A 26,069-nucleotide genomic window follows, 5' to 3' on the forward strand; every position below is an offset into this window, starting at 1 on the left:
ATGTATAAAAAGAGGAATAAGGACAAGAGAAAAGGGAACAGTTGAGGAACTTGCAGTTGCATGAAAATTTCAGAAAAGGTGAAGGTAGCTCACAAGGTCACTGAAGCTGACACAGATTGGTGCTAAAGTCTGTCCAGAAATGTAAACGGTATGGCTTGCCAAGCCCAATGTGATACGTGCCAATAAATAAACGCAGATTCACACCAGCCACACTCCACCCACATCCAACGGCAGATTCAACTTTGAGGCACCGAGTGAAACTCAAAATGCTGCAGCAGCCTCGTAGTTTGGGAGTGTCACCACTTTGCCAATGTGATGTTAATGTGGGGTGAAATGGCAGTAAAAATCCCCCACCATTAGTTTTCGCAACCCAATTCCAAGTGCAGATGTAAGGATTCATGAGGCGAAGGGAAGGGCTTCATATTGTTACGGTTTTCCGCCGCCCTTCCTACCCTTACCAAGGGGAGATTAAGCCGCTTGTTCTTTCTGGGCCGGCGTAACCGATACTTCAAACGCCCCTCCCGGGCAGACGCAAGGTAGGGTTTCGGGACAAGTCTCGCACGTACCTAAATACCTGCGCCGCCGCGGAAGCGGGGAATCGAGCCTCGCACGAGCCACGTGTAATTTGGGTACACCGAGCGGATTGCGTACCACGTGGTCCGTGCAGTTACCGTTAGTATTGGAACCCGATTCGAGCGGTTCTATTCGTACCACGCTTAGTCAATGATGGAAAACATGAGACGGTCGAATAAAGGAAGAACACTATTTAATTACTATTTACACAAGTATGTACATGTCGGTAGAAAGCAGACACAGAGCAGAACTTAAGCAGTCTTATATTAACCGCAGACACGGGCCCGATCACACTCACAAAGGGGAAATGCAGGTAGGCTGGTGTTCACGCTCTTACGTGCTCCTCCCCAAACCCCTGGTCACAGTGTACCTCCGAGCCCCGAGAGGAGTCACGGCAGAAAAACGTGTTGTTCTGGATGTCAAAGATCAATGGTGAAGCCACACCAATTGTTACCAACAAACAAATATTGTATTAAGATCACACAAGAATAACAGTACAACCACAGTAGTAATCAATTGTACAACCAATATATATATTTCCTATGATGGTACCATCAGGTTCGTACAATATAACTCACTGTGCTCCAAGTGGGCGAAAAGAAGAAGATTCCCAATGTCTCTAATCCCGGCTTCAAGCCAAAGTCGATCCGCTCCAGCGATCGTCAACAATGTCCAATCGAGACCAGAATCCCGTTGGGTTGGCAGTTACAGTCCTGCTCCCAAAGCTGTGCAAAGGCGCCCTCCAGGCGACTGGGAAATCACACCCTCGGGTATGGACGTTCCACGGCTCACAGTCGGAGAACCGCAAATTAACCTCCTTGGGGAGTCTCGCGAGATCTCGGAGACGGTGGCAGGGATTTTCGAAGCTCCACACGGTCTTCACGTTTTTCGAAGTTAAGTCTGTTCACAATTGTATTTTGTCGAAACTGTATTTATCTTTCGGTGTGTGAAGTTATTGTGTGCAACTTTGGTTGTTTCTCGGTGTTTATCTTTCATAAATTGATCGTCTGTTTGCCGTGTCGCGAGCAAGGCCTTTGCCGCGTCGCAAACGATTTGAAATCGAAGTTAAGTGATTGTTCCCATTTGTATTTTCGTTAAAACTGTATTTATTTATGGTGTTGTACGTATATTGTGTCCCGACGAAGATTTTTCGGTGCAAATCTTTCATACCTGTATTGAAAATCGTGTTAATTCATGTCGTGTCTTGAGGCCTTGTACAGTGTACACTGTACAACCTTGAGGCTTTGTTTTTCTCTCAGCGGTCCGTCGTTTGTGATCCAATAACTTTCGTTCTCTGTATTCCCAGTCTTTTCACCCATAGCCTACTTCCTTGTGTAAATCTCAACTCAAAAAAAAAAAAAAAAAGACATTACCTTCTCTGTTCTCATTCGTTTATTCATTCTTATTCGTTCGTTCGTTCTTCGACCACGTGTTTCTCCCCCATTTCCCCAGATAGTTTTCACTGTTATTAACCTTCAATGTTTACACTTTCCCCTCAAGTTATGTATTCCGTCATATATTATAATGTAGCGGTTACCGCTGGATGTACATAATCGCCTTGCACCGGCCAGAACACGGCCAGACGCGCCTCTCCCGGGCATGCCCGGACTCACTGTTCCCGGGCACGCCCGAACCTCCCGGGCACGCCCGGTCTCGTCTTTCCCGGGCATGCCCGCTCTCGCCTTTCCAGGGCTCGCCCAGAGCGTCCGGGCATGCCCGCTATCGCCTTTCCAGGGCTCGCCCAGAGCGTCCGGGCATGCCCGCTATCGCCTTTCCAGGGCACGCCCAGAGCGTCCGGGCATGCCCGCTATCGCCTTTCCAGGGCTCGCCCAGAGCGTCCGGGCATGCCCGCTATCGCCTTTCCAGTGCTCGCCCAGAGCGCCCGGGCACGCTCAGCCTCGACTTGCCAGGCCGCAGCCAAACACGCCCGGGCAGGTCCAGACTCGCCTTTCCAAGGCTCGCCCTTGATACCCGGGCATGCCCGGTATAGCTTTTGCCGGGCAAACTTCCCGACATAAATGTGTATATATATTGTTGCCCGAAAAACGGGCTTGTCAGAATACCTGAGCTGTTTTGTTTCAATAAAGCAACTCGGACGAATTCCGTCTTTGGTCGCGTCAATTCTTTCGACTCGCGTTGGAGCGCAGTTCCTTCAATAACACCTTTTTCTTCTTCCTCTTTAAAAGGCTGCTTTTGAATTGCTCACCAAATCAATTCATCCCAAAAAAAATATCCATCTCCTATAGTGCCTTTTTTCTACATTCCCTAAACTCTCCTGCACTCCATCCTCCATCCAGCGTCCTTAAACGTATTTTTAACTCGAACGTCACAAGAAACTCATTTTGCAATAAATGTTCGTTTCCCATAAATCGTACACTTTCTAAAATCCAATCTCACCCCTACCCTCCAAATCTTCCCCATAACCCCTCCCCTCCAAATCTTCCCCATCACCCCTCCCCGCCAAGACGCCCCCTCACCCCTCCCCTCCTAGACTCCTCCCTCACCCCTCCCCTCCAAATCTCCCCATATCCCATCCCTTTCAAATCCCTCCCCTTGTCCCTTCCCTCCCAAACTCCCCCCTCGCCCCTCCCCTTCAAATCTCCCCACCCTCATTGCTTCTCAATTTCCCCCCTCTCACTCCCCCTCCTCAAAGCGTCCTCCCCGCTTCTTCCCCCTTCCAACTCTCACCTCCATCTCCCCCAACCTTCTGCCTCGCTCTTCCCCCTCCTCAAATAACACCTCATTGTGCCTCACCCAATCACCATCAAACCTTTTGTCCGCCCCATCCTTCCCTTTCTCCAAACTATTCTGAAATCTGTGACACACCTTCAACAGCTCTCCCTACCTCTTCCACCTCTTCCACATCTTACCCTACCCCTCCTCCCCCCTGTTCTGTATCTGATGCTCCCCCTTCCTCTTCATTAACGGTATGGACCTCAAACATCCGGGGCCTTCGTTCAAACTTTACTGATCTCTCCATACAGTTGCTTCTGTCAAACCAGACGTGATCTGCTTAACAGAAACTTTCCTCCTTTATGATGTCTCTGATTCCTTAGTATCTCTCCCGGGCTACTCCCTCCTCCGGTATGATAGACCTGAGCCTCGTCCTGGAGGCGGGGTTGCTATCTTTATCAAAAACTCTCTTCCTCACTCGCCCTGCACTGCACTCTCTCCACCTCACCCCCAGGAATACCTCTGGCTACGGCTTCCCCTTCGCTCCCACCTCTTGTTCATATGTGTGTTGTACCGTCCACCAAACAGTGATGACTCCATCTACATCTCGCTGTCTGATAATATGGACCAACTTCTATCTACTCATCCCAACTCTCTCTTCCTCATATGTGGTGATTTCAACTGTCATCATGCCAGTTGGCTGGGTGTGGGTACCTCTCTCACCAGCCATGGCTCCTCAGCAAAGGACTTCTGCGACTCACTGGGACTGACACAATCTGTCAATTTCCCGACCCGGATCTCAGTCAACGGAACAGCTTCTCTTCTGGACTTGGTTATGACGAACTTCCCTGAAAATGTCTGCTGCTCTTCTTCTGCTCCAATCGGATCATCTGATCATGTCCTTGTTAAAGTGGACATCTCTCTGACCATCCTCAGGGAGCCTGCTCAGCGTCGACGAGTCTGGCATTTCACTCAGGCCAACTGGCACGGTCTTCAAGCAGCCATCAATCATCTGGACTGGTCTCCCATCTCTACCACCTCTGACATCAACTCATCCTGGGAATTCTTCCAAAGTAAATTGCTCTCTCTCATGCACAGATTTATCCCATCTCGTCTTCAGTTGTCATACCCTTCCTCCCGTCCATGGTACACGGAATCTTGTGGTGAGGCTGTTGCCCAGAAACAACTTGCCTTCGTCTCCTGGAAAGCAAATCCAACGGAAGGAAATCTCATTTCCTTTCACAAAGCCCGAAACAAGAGTGTGTCCACCCTCAGGAGAGCCAGGAAACAATATCTCTCCGTCCTCAAGACCGAACTCTCTTATCTGTCTCCCTCTTCCAAATCCTGGTGGCGTCTGGTCAAATCCGTTTCTGGTTTTTGTTCCCCCTCCATCCCCTCCCTTACCTCAAACGGCTACACAGCTGACTCCGCACGTGAAAAAGCTGAATGCCTCAACTCTGTGTTTGCCTCTAAATCTTGTGTCCCAAACCCATCCCTCTCTGTACCCACCATACCCAGTCGTACCCTGCTGCTCCTGGACTCCGTGTCCTTTCCTCCTGACAAGGTGGAAAAGTTTCTGTCAACCCTCGACTCTGATTCTGCAACTGGACCTGACGGCATCAGCCCACGGGTCCTAAAATCCTGCTCTGCTGCTCTATCTCACCCTCTCTCTGTTCTCTTCACCCTCTCTTTTTCTCAAGGTCAACTGCCATCTGCTTGGAAATCAGCCAACATCACCGCTTTGCACAAAAAAGGTGCAAAAACAGATCCTAGCAACTACAGACCAATCAGCCTTCTCCCAATTATCAGCAAAGTCATGGAATCCATCATTGCTTCGGATATGAAATCTTTCCTCTTCTCCAATGGCTTGATCTCTGATCATCAATTTGGTTTCAGACCAGGTCACTCTACTCTGGACATGCTGCTTCTGCTGTCTCAACAATGGATGGAGGTCCTCAATGCCAAACAGGAAATTAGAGCTGTCTCCCTCGACATATCACGTGCCTTCGACACGGTCTGGCACCCCGCTCTGCTCACCAAACTCTCCTCCTTTGGTATCCATGGAAATCTCCACGCATGGCTGGCGGACTTCCTCTCTAGTCGTCGTCAACGTGTGGCCCTGAATGGGTTTCTCTCACCTCCTCTTCCTGTTCAGGCTGGAGTTCCCCAAGGCAGTGTTCTGGGCCCCGTGCTTTTTCTGGTCTTCATCAATGATCTCTCTGACTCTCTTGAAAATCCTCTCTATCTCTTTACTGATGACTCCACTCTCTGCCGCTCCATTCCTCTTCCCTCAGATCGGCAGTCTGCAGCCTCCTCACTCTCTGAAGACTTGGACAAAATCACAGACTGGTCAAACAAGTGGAACATGTCTTTCAATCCTGACAAATCTCACACTCTTACTATGTCTCTCCGAAAAGATCGACTGGACAACCCTCCCATCTACTTTCTCAACAATCCTCTCCAAGAAGTTCTGTCGCTCAAGCTTTTGGGTCTCACTATCTGCCATGATCTTTCTTGGGAAAACCACATTTCCAAGCTGGCCTCCAAAGCCAGTCGCCGACTGAGCATCCTCCGTCGTGCGAAGTCCTTCCTCGGCACACCTGAGCTCCTCACCACACACAAGGCTTTCATCCGCAGCTCAATGGAATACTGTTCTCCCCTATGGGCCGGTGCTCCTGCCTCACACCTAGCTCGGCTTCACGCTGTTGAAACCAAAGCTTTCAGAATTATTGGAATCTCCCGCGATGAAGCTATCTCTGAGGGCCTTTCACTCACTCACCGCAGGCAGGTAGGTGGTCTTTCTGTCTTCTACCGACTCCTCTCCGGCCTTGCACCCCCAGCTCTCTCTGTGCTCTGTCCCCCAAATATTCCTACAGGTCGCACAAGATCTGCCAGCAACCCTCTGATGGTTAAACTGCCGAAATCTCGGCTCTCTGCTCACCTTCACTCTTTCATTCCTCTTTTCTCCCGCCTCTGGAACAAACTCCCTCACTCCCTTCAATCCCACTCCTCCCTCCAGGTCTTTAAAACAGCTGTTCACCACCATCTCTTATCTTCCCCCATCCAAAACCTTGATCTTTTCTACCCCCGCTAATTCACCCCAGATCCACCTTGTTTGAAATTCCAACTTCTTTCCTGGAAGTCCTGGCAGTGTCCATATGTTTTATAACTCTCCCACCCCCCCCCCCCTCCCATGCCTTCCCCCCAAAGCCCTCTCCCTCCCACAGATCTCTCAATGTCTCCATGTCTCTCGGTCCCTGCTCTCAAATGTTGTGTTTGTGTCCTTCCCCCTCTCTCCCCATCTTGTCTACCGCTCCTGATGTTATATGTTTTGTGTGTCGGTTTGTCTTTCTGTGTGATTAATGTTCGCTCTTTCACGAGCCTCGATCTTGTATACAAAAAAAAAAAAAAAAAAAGCCACGTTGCGCACACACCAGATAAACGTCTGAATGCGGTGAAAACGGCTGAAGCGAAGCAAAGACCTTGCGCGATGCGCAAAGCGCGCGAGTCAAAATGGCCGACGGCCCGCTCTCGAGGCGTAACGGCGCGACGATAATTCTCCTCGGAATCCACCGCCAAAACCCTGACACGCAGGTTGATCTGTCACAGCGATAACAACTCTGTCGCAAGAATCCCTTTCCCGGGAAACCCAAAGTTCGCTAGTGACCTCCGTTCGTCAACGTTTGCTCCAGAACTCGAAGCAGCTCAGCTTTCTTGTCTAACTCACTCGCTCCGCCTTCTTCTCCTCTTCCTCCTCCTCGTCGTTCAGTTCCGGTTTCATTTAAAACATTAATTTTTTACCTTTTGAAAATAGTAATATCTATTTCCCTTAAACGACAACAATAATAGTACACGGAATCAAAAATGTTTACAGTGGATGAAAACCACAACAACGGAAGTGACGAGTCCGTAACAGCGCGCTGCCTTTGTCGTCCAGGAACGGCGTCGCCCGACGTGGCTCTCCACGGTCACAGCACGTCCACGATGAAGGCAAGCAGGTGGTGGGAGGGATCCTCGTAGCGCGTCTCTCGAACAAAGGGGCAGATGAGGCAGGAGGGAACTGTACGCGTCTCTCGCCGGCTTGGCGGTTTTCCACAGCGCGTTTAGTTACCGGCACGCTATCACTCGCTTAACCCAATAGAGGCTCGGCCTCGAGCTCGACCGAGCGTCCAATGTGGTAAGAGCGCTTATACTTAGTTCATGCGCGTCTTTTCCCAGAACTCGTAACTCTCATCAAGCGCCTCTCCCATCACTAATCAACTCTCACAGGACTTTAATAACTTGCAAGCTCACCCCTTCGCAGAACTGCTCACCCCGAGCTCATAACTCACCGAACTGCTCAACTCTCACAGGACTTTAATAACTTGCAAGCTCACATCCACAGAACTGCTCACCCCGAGCTCATAACTGACCGTACTGCTCGTGGGGGCTTCGCGCAACGGGTTTTATTGCCACGCCCTTAGCCCTCTCGAATGTTCCAACCACACCCTGTGACGCATTGCCGCAGCCACTCCCTTTGAGCCCTGATTGGCGGCTCGCGCTTACCATCAGCTTCTCTGCCGCCCTCATTCGGTCCCTGCTCGATTTGCCAGGCCTGCCTCGTGTTAATTTGCGCCAAAAAGCCAAAGGCAGCATAAGGAGGCATAAGGCAATGGAGGTGGCATAAGGCAATGAAGGAACCTACTCTCATTATTCTACTCAACGCAAAACTAACACAGGAAAAGGACTATGCTCACAAATACTAAGAAATAACTGAACTATCGCGAGGCTACGTGTTGTTGTGTGACTAACTATGAGGGGGAAATTTAACCTTTATTGTACAAAACTCAAAACTGCAACAATATTATTAAACTACGAGCAAAAGTACCCCTCCCCAGTGATGCGAAAAGTTTAAGTTAATCTACCAATTTAAATTATTTCATGAACTTTAAAACAGGAAATTGAACTCTTCATTTCACTCAGAGCCAAGGCTCTTAGCTACTTATACCACCCACCACATTGGAGGTGGAACATCGAGTGGTCGAGGTTGGATTTGTCTAAAAAGAGGGCAAAATATCCTGTTTGCGAAATTAAATTTGGCTTCAACATTATTCATGCCTGTTCCCCCAGCATTTCAAAATTGAATGTTGAGCTTTTCAAACTTGGGAAACAGCCGCTGTTAACAGAAGATATACGAACGCATTGACAGATACCATGGTTCACAATATATTAATAGATGACTTCTCTTCCAAGGAACTTCAACACAGAGAGAGACTATTCGGCCCATTAAGACTGTGCAACGGCTGCCAAGCTATGGCCTTTTATTTTTTTTTTTAAGGCTCATGGTCTGTTGACCTAGAACACTCATGGTCAAGGGCAAGAACACTGAATGGATCAGGATGCAACAGGACAAAAGAAACAGTACAGAGAGGGTAGAGGGGACAACTCCAACAGTGGAGTTGAAGGACAAAATAGAGGGAGACTTGGACAACCAATGGGTGTGGGGAGGAATGGGGTTGACAGGATGGATGCAGAAGGAAACTTCTCTCCCTTCCTCTTCCCTCTCCCCACCTTCTTCCGTCTCTCTCACCCTCTTCTCTCTCTCTCTCTCTCTCTCTCTCTCTCTCTCTCTCTGTCTCTCTCTCTCTCTCTCTCTCTCTCTCTCTCTCTCTCTCTCTCTCTCTCTCTCTCTCTCTCTCTCTCTCTCTCTTTCTCTTTTTCTTTCTCTTTCTCTTTCTCTTTCTCTTTCTCTTTCTTTCTCTTTCTCTTTCTCTTTCTCTTTCTCTTTCTCTTTCTCTTTCTCTTTCTCTCTCTCTTTCTCTTTCTCTTTCTCTTTCTCTTTCTCTTTCTCTTTCTCTTTCTCTTTCTCTTTCTCTTTCTCTTTCTCTTCTGCTTTCTCCCTCCGTCTCTCTGCTTTCTCCCTCCGTCTCTCTGCTTTCTCCCTCCGTCTCTCTGCTTTCTCCCTCCGTCTCTCTGCTTTCTCCCTCCGTCTCTCTGCTTTCTCCCTCCGTCTCTCTGCTTTCTCCCTCCGTCTCTCTGCTTTCTCCCTCCGTCTCTCTGCTTTCTCCCTCCGTCTCTCTGCTTTCTCCCTCCGTCTCTCTGCTTTCTCCCTCCGTCTCTCTGCTTTCTCCCTCCATCTCTCTGCTTTCTCCCTCCGTCTCTCTGCTTTCTGCCTCCGTCTCTCTGCTTTCTCCCTCCGTCTCTCTGCTTTCTCCCTCCGTCTCTCTGCTTTCTCCCTCCGTCTCTCTGCTTTCTCCCTCCGTCTCTCTGCTTTCTCCCTCCGTCTCTCTGCTTTCTGCCTCCGTCTCTCTGCTTTCTCCCTCCGTCTCTCTGCTTTCTCCCTCCGTCTCTCTGCTTTCTCCCTCCGTCTCTCTGCTTTCTCCCTCCGTCTCTCTGCTTTCTCCCTCCGTCTCTCTGCTTTCTCCCTCCGTCTCTCTGCTTTCTCCCTCCGTCTCTCTGCTTTCTCCCTCCGTCTCTCTGCTTTCTCCCTCCGTCTCTCTGCTTTCTCCCTCCGTCTCTCTGCTTTCTCCCTCCGTCTCTCGCTTTCTTCCTCCGTCTCTCGCTTTCTCCCTCCCATATATCGATGCCTTATCCTTTTAAAATGTTGAGCATTAAGCAAGGAAGCAACATGCACCATTTGGTCTTTAATATAGCTAATGACTTTGGCAGGGTTTGAAACGCCATCCTCCTCAACTGAGAGTGGAAACTCTTAAATTATGTCAAGTCCACGGAATATTAAATTTAAGTTTTTTTTGGACCACTTTGAAGTTTATTTAAACGTAATTTTAGGTCACAATGCTAAATGGAGGTTTATGTCTTAATGATCACCTTGCATTGCAACCTTTGTTCAAAGACTTCCAGTATAGGCTACTGTTAACAACGCTAACATGGTTTGTTCAACTTTTTGAAAATAACACGACGCACTGTAAATCAAACCGATTATATGTTGTGTTTGTACGTTTAAAATGCATCTCATTTGGTATCATGCTCTTCTCCTGCTTGAATGTTCAGCTTTGCCTGCGTGGGCAGCTTTTCAAACACAGTGCGGGAAGTGGCCGCCATATTAAACGGGAGACAGACAAACGTACGGACAGACACCACGGTTCGCATGATATAATAGATCCAGTGGGTTAATGGTTGTGTCACGTCTTCAAAAATTGCATCCTCACTATACATGCTACATCTCACACTTTTTGCTCATTTCTTTTTCTTTGTCTTCTTTCCCCATAATATGTGGTCCTGGGTGCCATAGATGGATAATTTGAATTGTAAATAAAATAACTAATTGTATTTCGCCATTCATTTGACAGACATCTCTATCCATGAGCTTTAGAATGTTTTCTTTTTTTGTGGGAGGAGAAGGAAGAGGAAGGGATGGAGGATTAGGAGAAGGAGGAGAACGTGCTTGGCCTTTACCTTGTGTTTAGTGAAATCTCCATTGATGAGCCGCTTGATCCTTGACACTTTTGCATTTCTCTTAATGTCAATCATTCGGCTGTTATTAAAAGCCATTTAAAATCCTAATTGCATAGAAATTTTCATTCACATTATTTATGTCTTTTGCTTCCTCATCTTCATTTATTTTGCTGCAACCTCCTAACTCCTGGATTTCTGTGGCGTTACTTGTATAATGTTTGCATTATCCTTGTCCTTCATCCCTTATCCTATAGGGTTTCTTTCATTTTCTTGTGGTAGGAAATGCAGCTCAGTCCAGGCCCTGCAGGCCGATTCTCTTGGTCTGGTTCGAAGTGCATCTTTCTTTGCAGGTTTGTTAGTGTAGAGGGCCTTGAGATTAGCAGAGCACAAATAACCTGTCTTGATATGTTTGCAGTGAAAGGAAGGTGATTGGGGTTTTGTGGTGGTGTTGGGGGGAAGGGGAGGATAATATTCCCTGTAAATTTGCACTGCCCTACCAAGTGTGTGCATGAGGACTTTTGGCACGTTGTGTTTTGTAAGTGCATGGAGGTTTTTACTGTTTTTGCCTGCATTTGGAACAAAATAACCCTTTTGACATGATTTTTTTTTTTAATCATAACTGCAGTTTTTGTCTGTTTGTTGTTTGCCTGTAACGTTTTTTTTTTTGTTTTTTTTTTTTAAATAGCAATAGAAGATTATTTTGGTTGTACAGTTTGAAACGTGTGGGATTTTCGGATGCCAGCGGAAATGCAAGTTGTATTTTTCATGAAAAAACAAATGTCAAAATATAGATATGAAAAACAAACTTTTATCCTAAAATTAATTTCTTGATATATATTTTTTATTTCATGCATTGCAAATTTATTTTTCCTTTGTGCATTAAATTTGTAATGGTCTGTGTGATGCTTGCACTTCCAGATTGTATCCTCACAGGTTTAATATAGGTGACACCCATTTTGTGAATAGTTTTCAGCTTTTCTGAATGATCGTGTTGATTTTTTTTTTCTTCGTTAATATAAACAGCTATTCAGCTCTCCCTAATGCTTGACTACACTGCAAACCTATTTACCATTTGTGCATGTGCTTTTACTTTAAATGTGATGTGACATTTCACAGCCACATACTAGAAGTTTGCTGACCTACTTACTTGCAAGACCTTCAGGGGCACAAATCTTCAGGATTATTAAAAAACATAATTTGTCTCATTTGCATGATCATTAAGACTTTGTCCATGTTTTGGTAAATTTTTCGAGTTTTGAATGGATTGCACATTAAAACGAATTCTCTCATTCTGAAGACTTTTTAGTTGCCAATAAATGAAAATGTGACAAAATAGTTGTTTTCGTGGCTTCAGTTACTGACAAAAATATTACTGGCCTGCTATTTCCTTTTGAAGAGTGCAGGCAACATTTTTTTTTTATTATTACTTGTTAACTTGTAGGAGACGAATTGTGAAATTATTTTAATGTGGAAAAGCTAAATTGAAGGGCATGCAACATAATTTATCTTTTAATCTTTTTTTTTTTTCTTCCTGTTTTTGAAAATCTGGGAATATGTAATTTTGAAACCATTTGTGTTTAATTCGTTTAAATAACTATAACTAATTAGATGTAATTGACATTTCTCACTTTCTCTACCCACTTCTGGCCCATTTACCTGGCACATCTCATTGCCAAAAGGCACCAGATAAAACTACTCGGTATTTTCTTGATTACACAGGTTTGAAAAAAGAACCTTTTTAATTCACATTTTTATTGAAAACAAAACCTGAACATCTACCTTTATCATTATGTTAACTAACCATTTTATGGCTTAGGATTTTGTTATTTTATTCATATATTTTATGTATTTTATTTACTTCTTTTATTTCTTATTCTAATGTATATATATATATATATTTTAATGGCTGTTTAACAGGATGACTTGGGTGTGCACATTCACTTCTAAACTGTCTATCCTGGGTTTAAATCGTAGCTCAGCTATAAACTGTCATCCTGGTGTCTCGCAAGAAGGGCAAGGCATCAATATGTGTGCCGTCCCTTGGATGGATGTTAAATGAGGTGTCCCATCTGCCGGAATTAGCTGGTGGACATTAAAGATCCCACGGTGTCCTTTGTGAAGAGTAAGCGAAATATTGCTGGCACCATGGCCAAATTACAAATTCCTGCCCTGACTTTGAGTCGGAGTGGTGACCCAACCAGGATTGTTGTTGAGTAACTGCTACAGCAGCACCAACGCTCTGCATAAGGCATAGTACATGATGGTGATGATGATGATTAATCATAATAGAACTGCAGCTGCATCAAACCACTCACATGCATATACTAAGTTTTAATGTTTTGATTCCATCTGGTATAATTTATGCTACAACTGCATTGGCTACCTCTTTTGGTGCTTAAACACTTCGTTTCCGTTCTGCCAGCAGAAGTGATGTTAGATCTAGTAAGCAACTCCGTTAAGTAGGCACTAGTATACACACACTGTCAAGATTAGGGTATCCCAATAATTTTACTCGAGTTCAATATTGTTCGTTCATTTTTTTCTTTTGTGATGTATTGGTTTCAACTCGCTTTATTAAAAAAGAAAAACACTGATTCTTGCTCACCATAGGTCATCTCCCATCTAATTGGAAGACTGAACATCACTCCCATACATGTGAAGGTTCCAAAAATATACCTTTAAATAATTTGGTATGATTAGGCTGCTGAGGTTTGAACTGTCAACCTTCATAACTCAGAGTAGATGATGTAACCATCACACTACTGAGCCTGGTCATCATCAACTTGGATTCTGTAATGGTCTCTCAGCCTAAGGTATACTGCTGATTTTCTCTATTTGATGTATGGAAGCCCTAGATCTTGCACAAGGGCTTATGAATGTCTGTGCCTGCATACACCACCGGTCAAAAGTTTTACAACACCTCAAATTTTTCCAGTTTTTATTGAAATTTATGCAGTTTAATGTCTCAATGTACTCTGAAATTAAGCATAGAACAAATAAACAATTGGAGATAAAAAAAAATCAAAGAATCATTTTGTTTAACAAAATTTAATTTAAAATTTCGAGTCAGAAAAGTAGCCACCTTTTGCGGATATAACCGCCGAACACCCTCGTGGCATTCTTTCTACAATGAAAATCAAATATTGTTCGGGAAGTTCTTCCCAACACAGTTCCAGAAGTTCCCACAAATGTGTTGCACTTGTAGGTTACTTTGCTTTCACCCTTCTGTCCAGTTCATCCCAAACCAGCTCGATGGGGTTTAAGTCTGGAGACTGTGCTGCGTGTGCTGGCCATTCCATGATTTGAAGCCTACAGTCTTGTTCTTTTCTTCGAAGGTAATTTTGACATAGCCTGAAGGTGTGTTTAGGGTCATTATCTTGCTGTAGGATGAACCCTTGACCAACGAGGCGTATACCAGAGGGTATTGCATGGTGCTGCAAAATGCTGTGGTAGCCCTTTTGGTTCAGGGTGCGAGTCACTCTGTGCAAGACACCGACTCTGGATCCAGCAAAAGAGCCCCAGACCATCACGCTTCCTCCTCAATGTTTGACAGTTGGTGTCACAAACTGAGGAACCATCCTTTCGCCTACTCGACGGTGTACAAAAACCCTGCCTGATAAACCAAAGATTTCAAATTTTGATTCATCGGTCCATAAGAACTTCTTCCAGTCTTCAGTAGTCCACTGGCGATGCTTCATGGCCCAGGCAAGCCTCTTTTTCTTATTTTGCCATCTTAGCAATGGCTTTCTTACTGCCACTCTACCTGTCAAACTTGCAGCTCGAAGTCTTCTCGTCACAGTTGAAACTGAGACTTGCTTACTTTGACCAGTGTTAAGCTGTGCTTGAAGCTGTTGTCCTGTGAGCCGCCTATCACGCAAGCGGTTGACTCAGAAACTTGTCTTCTGATTCTGTTGTGGCTTTGGATCTGCCAGACCTCTTCCTGTCAGTTTCCTCCAGTTTCCAATATACTACTTCCTGCAGTGCAATATTGTCCAAATAATGCTTCAGAGGGTGTAATAACAGTCTGTTCCAATACTGCTTTTATAGACTGTTTTGCGTTTGTAATCAAGTAATCAGCAGAGGTTGGGACACCTGTAGGAATGGTTTGCATCAACTTTCAAGGCTTAATTTACTTACATTGCTACAGAACAGCTGTAAGTTGTTCACCCATTACTTGTTCCCTGAAGGCCTTTTTTTTTAACAATATAACTGCAATTTACATTATAATCCCGTTTTTGCTAACCTAAACTTTTTTTTTTTTTAACCTCGAGCAGTTTACTGCTTACCTTTATACCATTTCAGGTTATTCACTGGACTTGAGCACCTCTATATCTCTGAAAGTGCTGAATATAAAAAATTTAGACATGGCTCATTGTAAAGAACTCTCCATGGGGAATAAAATATGTTAATGATGATGTCATCGGTCACGTGTTTTGGCCGCCATTTAGGAGAACCATAAAACTTTGCACCTCTCTATCTCCGAAAGTGCTGAATTGAAAAAATTGAGACATGGCTTAATGTCTCATTAACCATACGTCATCTGTTTGTCTGTTTTTGTCACCGGCCCTAGAGGTCACAATTCTAAACCGAACGTCACAAAACTTTACCAAGTTGTATAGGTCGTCCCAATTGAGAAGCCTATTGATTGAGGTCAAAGTTGCACAGGTCAAACCGTAAAGAACTCTCCATGGGGAATAAAATATTTTAATGATGTCATAGGTGCCTCCATTATGACGTCATAATTCGACAAGTACAAAACTTCATCGATCAAGATAATTTCTTGAGCATCATCAAGGAATAAATTAGTTTTGAAAACAAATAATGATAACGTCATCGGTCACGTGGTTCGGCCGCCATATTTGTCCAAAATGGCCGATAAAAAAGTACATTCCGGCAAGTCCTCGGTCTCTGACCGATTTTTCATCTGTCTGTCTGTTTGTCTGCGCAGCACTACGTCTACACCGTTGCACATAGAATCGCCAAACTTTACACACATATTTGTCTTGCCCTGGAATAGACTGTGCCCAATTGATGACGCCATCGGTCACGTGGTTCGGCCGCCGTCTTGGAAAAAACGGAAAAACTATGCACCTCAATATCTCCGAAAGTGCTGAATATAAAAAATTGAGACATGGCTCATTGTAAAGAACTCTCCATGGGGAATAAAATATGTTAATGATTATGTCATACGTGCGTCCATTATGACGTCATAATTCGACAAGTACAAAAGTTCATCCGATCAAGATGAAATTTCTTGAGCATAATCTAGGAATAAATTAGTTTAGATAATGATTACAAAATAGATGATAAACAAATAATGATGTCATCGGTCACGTGGTTCGGCCGCCATATTTGTCCAAAATGGCCGAAGAAAAAAAGTATATTCCGGCAAGTCTGACCGATTTTTCATCTGTTTGTCTGTTTGTCACCGGCCTACAGGTCACAATTCTAAACTGAACGTCACAAAACTTTACCAAATTGTATAGGTCGTCTCAATTGAGAAGCCTATTGATTTTGAGGTCAAAGGTCATCTGGAGGTCAAATTTCTAAAATCGCCATTTTAAATCCAATTGACTTGAAAATTGAATAGCATTTGTGTATTGTCACTAAATTGGGAAATGAACTATTTTTGAGGTCAAAGGTCAACTCAAGGTCAAACTTCCAAAATCATAAATCTTCATCTGAAAACCCATCAATTTTTAACCGATTGACTTGAAAATAGAACAGCATTTGTGTATTGCCTCACTGAATTGGGAAACCAACTATTTTTGAGGTCAAAGGTCAACTCAAGGTCAAACCTCTAAAATCATCACTTTTCATCTGAAAAATCATCACTTTTCATCCTGTTGACCCAAGCTTTGATCAATATCACAAATTTTAATCTTCATGAAATGGACAATTTGCTGTATCAATGGAAAACTTGAGGAGGGGGAGGGATGGATTTTGCAAGTATCATGCTCCGCATGACGTCTTCTTGTTTATTTTTCCTCTTCTCAACTTTCACTTGGCTACCTGCTTATTTTTCTGGTTCTCCCCACCATACATTGTATTATAATGGATGAAATTGTTTTTTACCTCAATTTGTTGGAGTAAAAAAACAGATTTGCACGGCTGTATTCACAGGCAGAGGGGGGCTGGGCTGTTGTTGTTGTTGTTTTTTTTTTGTTTGTTTTTTTCTTCTCCTCTCGTAATTGTAATAAAGCTTGTTTTCGATATGTCCATTAATTTTTTATTTTTTTTTGTTAACCACGCTCCAAATAGTTCATGGTGTGGCTTGACTGTTCCACTGGTTGGATAATCACATCATTAGGGTTAGGGCAGCAGTTCTTAACCAGGTGTAAATTTACCCCAATGGGGTAAAAATTATCATGGTGCGGAGAGGGGGGGGGGGGGGGGAGGGAGAAAATTCTAAAACGGTGCAATATTTTGTGGTTTTTTCAATATTTTAATGTACATATTTGAAAAAAAAATTATAAATTATTTTAAATTTTTTAAAATATATTTTCCTTTAAGAATTTGGCAATGTCTAAGAAACTTGTCTGAAGTCATAAGTACAATATGGCCTTGACTTCACTGTTGTGGATGGTGTACAAAATCCTCGGTTTCTGATATGCTCAAAAGTTCTTGGAAACGGTTCATTGAAACCATAAATACTTAAACATCATCTGGACACTGCTCATGCTGCTCGTCGGGGGTTTAATTTGAACTTTTTGTATTACCTTTGTCCTTTTCATGAATGCAATATATTTATTTTATTTTATTTTTATGCCTCCACCGACAGTCATCGGAGGCCTTATGTTTTCAGGTTGTCTGTACATCCGTCCGTATGGGCAAAACCTTGTTTTTCTCAGCAACCATATGTCCGATTGAGACGAAACTTTCAGGGTAGGAGTGACACCCATGCAGAATGTTTCTATGATTGTGACGTCATAGGTCATGTGGTATGGCAGCCATCTTGGATTAAAAGCAAATAATTAAAAATATATTTCTCGGAAACCGCTGAATGGAAAAATTTGAAACTTGGCACATTGTCAAGTATTCTCAATGGGGAACAAAATCATAATGACATCATAGATGAAGTGGTATACCAGCCAAAAATGTTTTAATTTAATTCCTTATCCTAAAAATCTGAAATTGCATGCACATGATCTATGACCCATTTGTATTGAAATATTAAACTTATGCCATCAATGGTCACGTGGTTTGGCAGCCATATTGGATTGAAGGAAAATCTAAAATAATTATATCTCCGAAACCGCTCACCCTATCGATACGAAATTTTACAAATATCATCTAACAGCACTGTTGCATATAGTTTGAAATGATGATGTCATAGGTCACCTGGTTTGGCAGCCATCTTGGATAGAAAAAACGAACCTTATCCGATCAACACGAAGCTTCACAAACGTGATCCTCTACTGCTACCCATACATATGCAGAGTGATAGCATCTACCCGTTGTGGGACTATGCGGAGGCATATTGGCAACACAATTGCATTGTTCTACTTTGTTTCCAGTTTTCAGTTATCAAATTTATTTCCTTCCCTCTATATTGAATTATTGTCTCAACATTGTGGCATCCCTCTATAGTCTGGAAACAGTGAGAGTACACATTCTGCTATCCAGGATAGCAGGGTGTAACATCACGATCTGGAATTGGTACAGATGAATTTTAGCAAAGGGATCTGATAAGACGACAAGAAAAAATAAATTTCCCGTATCTTCTACAATTAGTTCATTCTCACTGTTGCTCTGAGAATTACATATGTGAGCTATACTTCGAGCCCTCCATCATTGTCTGCCTTTTTCAACATGGTTGCCTTTTAGAAATCCTTTACAGTTGTTTCTATATTCAAACTTGTTTCTATACAGTTTCTATATTCAAACTCAAACGTGACTTCATTAAAATCATTACTCAATTGTAAAGATATTTAGCTTTGCAATCCAAATAAGCCCTAAAAAGTGAGCTATATCATGACATGCCTTTGGAGTATTATTTTTTTTCCCATAATTTCTTGCTCGCATCTTGACTTGTTAATGATTTGTGCATACTATCGGTGCTCAGTAGCACACATTTATATCAAAACGTGCAAAACTGAAGCTATGCATATGTTTTAAATTCACATAGCTTCAATATTTGTCACCCTGTACTTTGTTTTACTGATTCAAATTGAAATGTATAAACTTTTTATTGTAGTATGTATGCTCTCTATTTGGCAATTATGCAACGAAGGTTATGACAAAAGTATATTTGGCAAGACCTGTCGTGTTTTTCAATAATACTTGGTATAACGTTGCATGCTTGTATTTGTGTGGTTGATCTTTCTGCTATATGTGCACAGCCCAGAGCTCTCCACTGGACATGCCCAGTCGCAGTGGCAGAGAAGATGGTGATAGTGGAATCGCTCGCTTTGGTAATTATAACTTGTGCACATCACCTGTTATGACTGCTTCCTTTTATGATTTATCTTAACTTTACAAACTAGGTATCCCATTGGGACTATTGTAATGCACAGGGTGGTAGTGGATGCTAACGGAATTGTATTTGACAGAAGCAATGTTGTGAAATTTTGTTTTTCACATTTGCCATGGTGTGATGTGTAAATGATTTGTGTTGTGTGTATATGATTCATTGGCAGCTGTACGAATGAACCTACATTGTCAAACAGATCTTTTCAGTTTTAGAATAATGTTACAATAGTATGCTGCAGGCAAGGCATGTCGGTTGTGCCAACGGAACACACGGCAAAACCCCAGCAACTTCCCCCATTGGGTCGAAGCACATGTCATCCGCTCTGCCTTTTGGTGCTCCCACCCCTTATTGTCTTGTGCCCCCTCACCCTGTGACATAATTGGCCACACCCCACATGGCTATTATTGGCTGGTGAGCCCAATTTGTGGGTGGGGCATCGTGCCGTGATCTCTCACTCAGTGATTATGCTGGATCGGGGGATGGGGTGGGTTGGGTTGTGGTAGCTGTGTTTCCTGCCAAAGCAAGCGTCTGCAGCCAGGTTTATCTTTAAAAGGAACATGCAAGACAGATTACAGAGGGATTGAACATTAAAAACGTTTTAGAGGGAAGCGGTTTTAGAAACACGTGTGCGGGAGGATTACAGCAGCTTGTTATTCAAATAACGACACATTTCCTGTCATGTAGACTTTTTACCTCATGCTTGTGCCAATATAGGGTGATGCATTTATCTATCCACAATTTTGAACCCCTATAATTATATTCCTAAGAAACAAAATCAAGGTGTTTTTGAAAGTGGTCAAGTCATCCCTCTCTATTTAAATTATACTCCGCTCCAGCCAATCGGAGCCAGAGATATTGATGACTGAGCCAACCAATCGGTGTTCAGATTACCATTTACATCATCATTGGTGAACCAATCAGTATTGATCTTGTATAGACATGCTTATACATACACGCTCTTTCACTTCCTTCTTTCTTTCTGTGATTTACCTTGAGAAGTACAGCACAAAAAGCTTCGGTTAATCTCTGTGTCGTGTTTGTTTTCATGTATTTTAAACGAAATCTTTTTTTTTTAACATGATATTGATACATATTTCAAGACAAATTTTACGCAAATCAAGCAGGTTTATGCTACTCAACCAGCAACCATTCAAGACCTGAAAGAGTGGATTCAAGCAGCTTTTGGAGAAATGCCAGTTGAAATGCAACAGAAAGTGGTTTTGGAGTATTGCAAAAGGTTGCACATATTGCTTGAAAATGATGAAAATGATGTTGAAATTCATAACTATATTTTTATGCATCTGATGTCAATAAAATTTGTATCATAAAAAGGGAAATAACTATCGAACTATATACAAAGTTACGCCCTAGAAGGCATTCCCGCAACAATATTTTGCATTTTATTGAAATGTTTATGGGTTGCAGGGGAATTAAAACTGCCTGACCGATCGATGCATTATTATTATTATGATTTGGTCCTGCTGTGAATGTCGTTCAATTATGCACAACAAAATTCTGATGTCTTTTCAGCATCGCTAACCAGCCTTAAGGTGGGCAGTCCAAGCTCATCCCTCCCGAACATTGGTTCCTTCAACCGTCGTTTCATCCGCAGCCAAAATATGAGTCTCAACAGTGCTCTTATTTCAAAAAGGTACTTTTCCCCCTTTCTTGGTATTTATTCTATGTAATTTGATTAGTTTTGGAATTGGTCACTAACAGTACATTCCACGTCAGTATTGACCAGAAACAAAATGGACACCTCATTCGTGGACGCTTTGTCGGTCATGTTGGGTAACAATCCTTATCTTTCACAAACGATGTATGTAAACTTGCCACGATCATTGCATGTGCGCTGAGCATTCTAGGGTGGATTGCGTCATTTTTGAAGTCCCATATTGTGTAGAATTACCGCTTGTTGTGAAACTTTTTTTGCCATTGTGAGAGGTGGGGTAGGGGTGGGAGAGATGATCTGGGATTCTGGTTGATTGACAACGCTGGCAGAAGTCTGTCTTTTTGCATTTGTATCGTATTGGAAACGCATCCTCTTTGTACAGGTCTACTGAGGAGAACTTCTTCACGTCTGATGGCTCCTGTGGGGCTAATCCCTCGCGTATTCGTCAGAAGAGGATTGCGATTGGTATCATATTCTCACTAAGTGAGTCACAAGAAGAGGGTCGGAAATTTGAAGAATTTTTCTTTTCTCACTTTCTTCTCATTGAGGGTCACCTGAACTGCCTTAGAGCTGCAGTTGAGCAAGTAAGGACCGGAGAGGGTTGGGGGTGATGAATAACTTGTATTATTATAGCTTGTCATTCGATTTGTCAATTTCCCAGATCAATTATAAAATAATTTTGGAGGAGGGATGGAATAAAATTGTGTGCTTTTTGTGAATAGTTTAATTGTGCGAAGTATTTGCCATTGTTATTGTCCTATAATGCTCTGAATTTCAAACTGAACTGAGATTTGAATAATTTACCCACCGTTTTGTCAATTGATAATTTAAACACACACTACTTTTATGCACTACAGTAAACCCTTACAATACTAAAAAAATTCCCCTTATTCAATCATTCAAAATTTCACTTCTTCAAATGTTTTCCTCCAAATACAGTACTATACCGAGATAAAATTCTAATTGGAACATTGTTTTGAAGTCTGTCTGAGAGGCTTCTTTTTGGAGGATGTACAAGATATTTTTGAGTGTTAGAATTAGGGTTTTTTTTTTTTGTTTTTTTTGTACACAGTCAAAGCTTTCGGAAGAGGTAGAAGACTGAAGAATGGACCAGGACATGACAGATCACAAAAGGAACAGTCAAAGTCGAGATTAGGGGGAAACAGCAACTGCAGAGTTGAAGGACAAAATAGAGTGAGACTGACAAACATTGGGTGTGGGGAGGAATGAGGGGAAAGGGAGATGCATGGGGTCGACAAGATGGATGCAGAAGGAACCTCTCATGAATGAAAAACCTGTAAATTTGGAAGAGAGTGGGGAGGGGTGGTTAACTGAGGTTGTCTTGTATTGGGAATGAAAAGAGGGATGATCTGAGATGGTAGTGAACAGCTGTCTTGAAGATGTGGAGGAATGAATGAATGAATGATCGTTTTGAGGCCATTTTTCCCCGCTAGAGCAGGGGTTAGCCTTGCAGGCCCCATGACAATCACGGTTCCCTGTTTGAGGCAATGTTTTTATGGCCGGATGCCCTTCCTGACGCCAACCCTTGGTCGCCTCTTACAATGAATGCGCAGGGATACGGTGTACCTATTCTAAACCGGGGTACACACCAGGATGAAATTGGGGAGGAAGTTGGTAGAATGAAATTGAAGAGGGTAGAATGCCAGTTTCCGGGAGGGTAGAATGAAATTGAAGAGAATGGAAGTTGGTTTCACAGGAAGGAAAAAAGAGCAACAAATAGGTGGAGGTGAGTTGTGATTCTGGATTTTGAGAGTTTCACCAGAAGGGAGTTGGTGGTGGACCACGTGTGCCCTGCAGAAACATGGGAGAGGGGGGTGGGGGGGACCAAGCGGGGACAAAGCACTGAAAGAGAAGAATGTGCAAGACCAGAAAGAAGGCGTTAGAAGACAGAGACCACCCATTTGTCTGCGATTGCAAAGTGATAGGCCCAGAGACTCTGCTTCATCACCGGAGATTACAATAATCTTGAAGGCCTTGGTTTTCCATGTTAAGTTGAGGAAGATGTGAGGCAGGGGTGCCAGCCAAGGGGGGAGGGAAGTACTCCATGTTGTGGATGAATGCCTTGGAGGTGGATAGGAGTTCAGGTGTGGCAAGGTAGGACTTTGCATGACGCTAGGTGCCCAGTCAGCGACTAGCTTTGGAGGCCAGGATTGTGGCTGATGGTGAGATCCAAGAGTTTGAATGACTGAGACAGAGGCAAAGAGAGACAGACAGACAGACAGATTTTTGATGGGGGGAGTGGGTGGAGGGTGTGTATCTTCAAAAAGTTTTTGCCACGAAAAAAGTTGGACCGCTGGGATTATGATAGTGCCGCGCCATCATGTCCATTGTGGGATGGGATACATGTCGCATTGCTTTAATGCGAAAAGTGAAAGTGTTGTAAATACAGAGCTCAATTGGTTATAATTTTGGGGTGTTTTTAGGGCTTATGTTGGTGTGGCATCAATGTTGCAGCATATCAAATACTATTTAATTGATGCAAGTCGTTGAATACCGATTAAAGTACCAGTTCAATTCACATAGTGATCATGACAGGAAACACCACGTCAGAAAACGGAACATAATATGAATACACAGATTTGCATACATGTACTTTTATTTTTATATTATAACTAAGTTCATCAGCAAGGTCTATCGAATCGGTTCTTGTGGTCAATACTCGTGAAAGGGGGGTGGGGGTTGGCGAGGGAACACCACACTGTTAGTCTTTGTCAACACACCAGACCAACACCAAATTTGCATTCAATTACATTCTCACAGGTAAACATAGACCCTATACTACATTAGGAGAGGATCTAATAAAATTTATAAAATACATTGAGGCAGGTACCGACTGTTCTTAGTCTTTTAGCAGCGTTCCGCAAGTTCCAGCTTTCTTGGGTGCTTCCTGGAAAACTGATCTACCACCATTTCCTCATCAAAGTGAAAGCCATAGTGAATGTGCATTAGGGCCAACGCAGACGACCTTTCTTGGGTCATTCTTGCCCTTATTGCATGATTCATTCCTACGTCATGTGTGTGATTCATTCCTCACGCACTTTAAACTGGTGTTACGTGCTCCTCCCCAAACCCCGGTCACGGTGTACCTCCGAGCCCCGAAAGGAGTCACGGCAGAAAGATGTGCTATTATGTGTGCCAATGACCAATGGTGAAACCACACCAATCAATCAATACCAAAACCAAGTATTGTATTAATGTCACACAAGAATAACAACTTGCACAAGTACAATATACTTCAATTGCACAACAAATATCATATATTCCTATGATGGTACCACCAGTTTCTTAACTCAATAACTCACGGTGCTCCACGTGAGCGAAATGTAACACCCCCAAAGTCACTGTCCCGGCACAAGGCCAAAGTCGATCCATACTCCGGTGATCACAAGAACAAGGTCGTATTGAGACCAGAACCCAGGTCGGCTGACAGTCGACGCTGCCGAAGCCGCTGGGCGGGTGTCGGGCCGACGTCGGTCAGGCAAAAGTGCACCCAAAAGGCGACTGGGAATTCACACCTTCGGTTCACCAGACAATGACGCTGATATGAACGAGCAGTGGCTCCCCAAGCGGAAAACCACGAATTCCCAAACAAAATTCACGACACACACGCGAACCAGGTTAATGGCTGGGGCGCGGTGAAATGGCTTGAGCGAGGTGAAATGGCTGGCGCGAGGTGAAATGGCGGACGGGCCCGTAATGGAAGCGTACCTGCTCTCAAACAATGATTCACTCTTCGAATCGACCGCAAAACCCGTCACGCAGGTTTATCTGTCACAGCGATAACGACTGTCACAGGAATCCCTTTCCCGGGGAAACCAATATTCGCTCGTGACCAACGTTCGCCAGCGTCCGTTCGATACCTCAAAGCAGATCGGCCTTTCTCTCCCGACCTCACTTGCCCCGCTTCAGCCTCCTCCTCTTCTTCTCCCGGTTTCTCCCGATCCATTTCGTTTTTCTTTTAAAACACTAGTTTTTACCTTTGAAGACAGTTATCTCCATTTCACTCAAACTATAACAATAATAGTACATGGAACTAAAAATGCTTCCAGTGGATGAAAACCACAAAGACGGAAGTGACGAATCAGTAACACTGGTATCATCAGATATCATAAGCCTGGTGTTGGCTTCACAGTTAAGGTGGTTGGCTTTAGATATTAGGGTCTTGAATTTGAGCCTCTATCGTGCCGTGGAAATAACACCACGTCAATTGACTCAGCCTGCCATCCTTCCAAGGTCGGCAAAATGAGTATCAGCTGACTGGTAATGGGGGCATTGCATCAGTAGCACAGCCATACCCCCATAAAATGATACAGCCAAGCAGCCACAGGCTGCATACCAACCACCACCACAAACATGATGCAAAAACAAAGATCTGTATATTTGGTTTCAGTGTGCCTTTTGTATACGAGAGAACATAATTTGTCAATGTTCATATTGTCCTGTCAGCCCGGCGGTTAACACCGCTGGATGACGAATAGCCGTAACGGTCCTTAATTCCGAGGCGTGTAGCCGAAACTGGCAGTTGGTCCGTGGCGTGCGACTGAGGGAACCAACGCGCTTACCTGGACAGAAGCCATACGGGTTTATTCTCGGACCCACAAACAAATAAACATACACGACAAATAAAATGCAACACAATAATTTAATGAAAATAAATGCAATATGAAAGAGGTGAAAATGAAAGGTGAGGTAAACTAATTCCTAATTTGAGACATCTCCATTCAGACACAAATTCACAACAGGGGAATGAAAAAATAAAAAAAATTCTCGGGTCGGCCGGTACTCAGCTCGGGTCCAAATTGTGTTGAGGGGTTTGCTGGTCATCGCCGCCGGTGTAGCCACTCTCGGGGAAGCACTCCGACAGTGGCACCGAACCCCTGCATCAAATGCCCAGGTGTGAAGCAACCAGTGAAACGGCCCTTCCTCGCTTCCACAGCCGACCGCAACGTGGCTCCAACTCCCCCGAGAATCACCACAGTCCAACAACACCCCCTCCTCCAACATTTCAAAGGTTCAGAGCTCTGAAAAGTTCTCTTCACGAGTGCACATGAGACAAAGCGACTGCCCGAGACGAAAGCCAGACAGAGAGAGAGATTGAGCGATTCTTCTTCTTCGTGCTCTCGAACCTTCTAGCTCTGACGTTGCTCTGTCCAATCGCCGAGCTCTCTCGAAACACCCCATGGTCTTGCTTGACCAATGACGAACTTTGGGGTGTGGCCTGCCGGCTTGCTCTCCTCTGGAGGAGGGGTTTATTTGCCGATC

General features: G+C 43.7%; 1 protein-coding gene across 5 annotated transcripts in view; it reads left to right on the forward strand.

Annotated features, from left to right (window-relative positions):
• LOC137425320 (folliculin-interacting protein 1) overlaps positions 1-26,069 on the forward strand; it is a 165,043-nt gene that overhangs the window by 108,773 nt on the left and 30,201 nt on the right. For 3 of the 5 annotated variants that reach the window (XR_013623209.1, XM_078776534.1, XM_078776536.1), the window contains exons 7-10: positions 10,896-10,991; positions 18,984-19,055; positions 20,645-20,765; positions 21,169-21,370. Coding sequence is in view for 4 of the 5 variants with exons in the window: in XM_078776534.1 (XP_078632660.1) it covers positions 10,896-10,991; positions 18,984-19,055; positions 20,645-20,765; positions 21,169-21,370 (491 nt within the window). In the remaining variant the exon portion in view is untranslated. The remainder of the gene's footprint in view (positions 1-10,895; positions 10,992-18,983; positions 19,056-20,644; positions 20,766-21,168; positions 21,371-26,069) is intronic. The other 2 variants (XM_078776537.1, XM_078776535.1) reach the window with 1 other exon arrangement.

This window comes from Myxine glutinosa, chromosome 4 (assembly GCF_964187855.1).
Source record: "Myxine glutinosa chromosome 4, kmMyxGlut1.1, whole genome shotgun sequence".
Lineage (NCBI taxonomy): Eukaryota > Metazoa > Chordata > Myxini > Myxiniformes > Myxinidae > Myxine > Myxine glutinosa.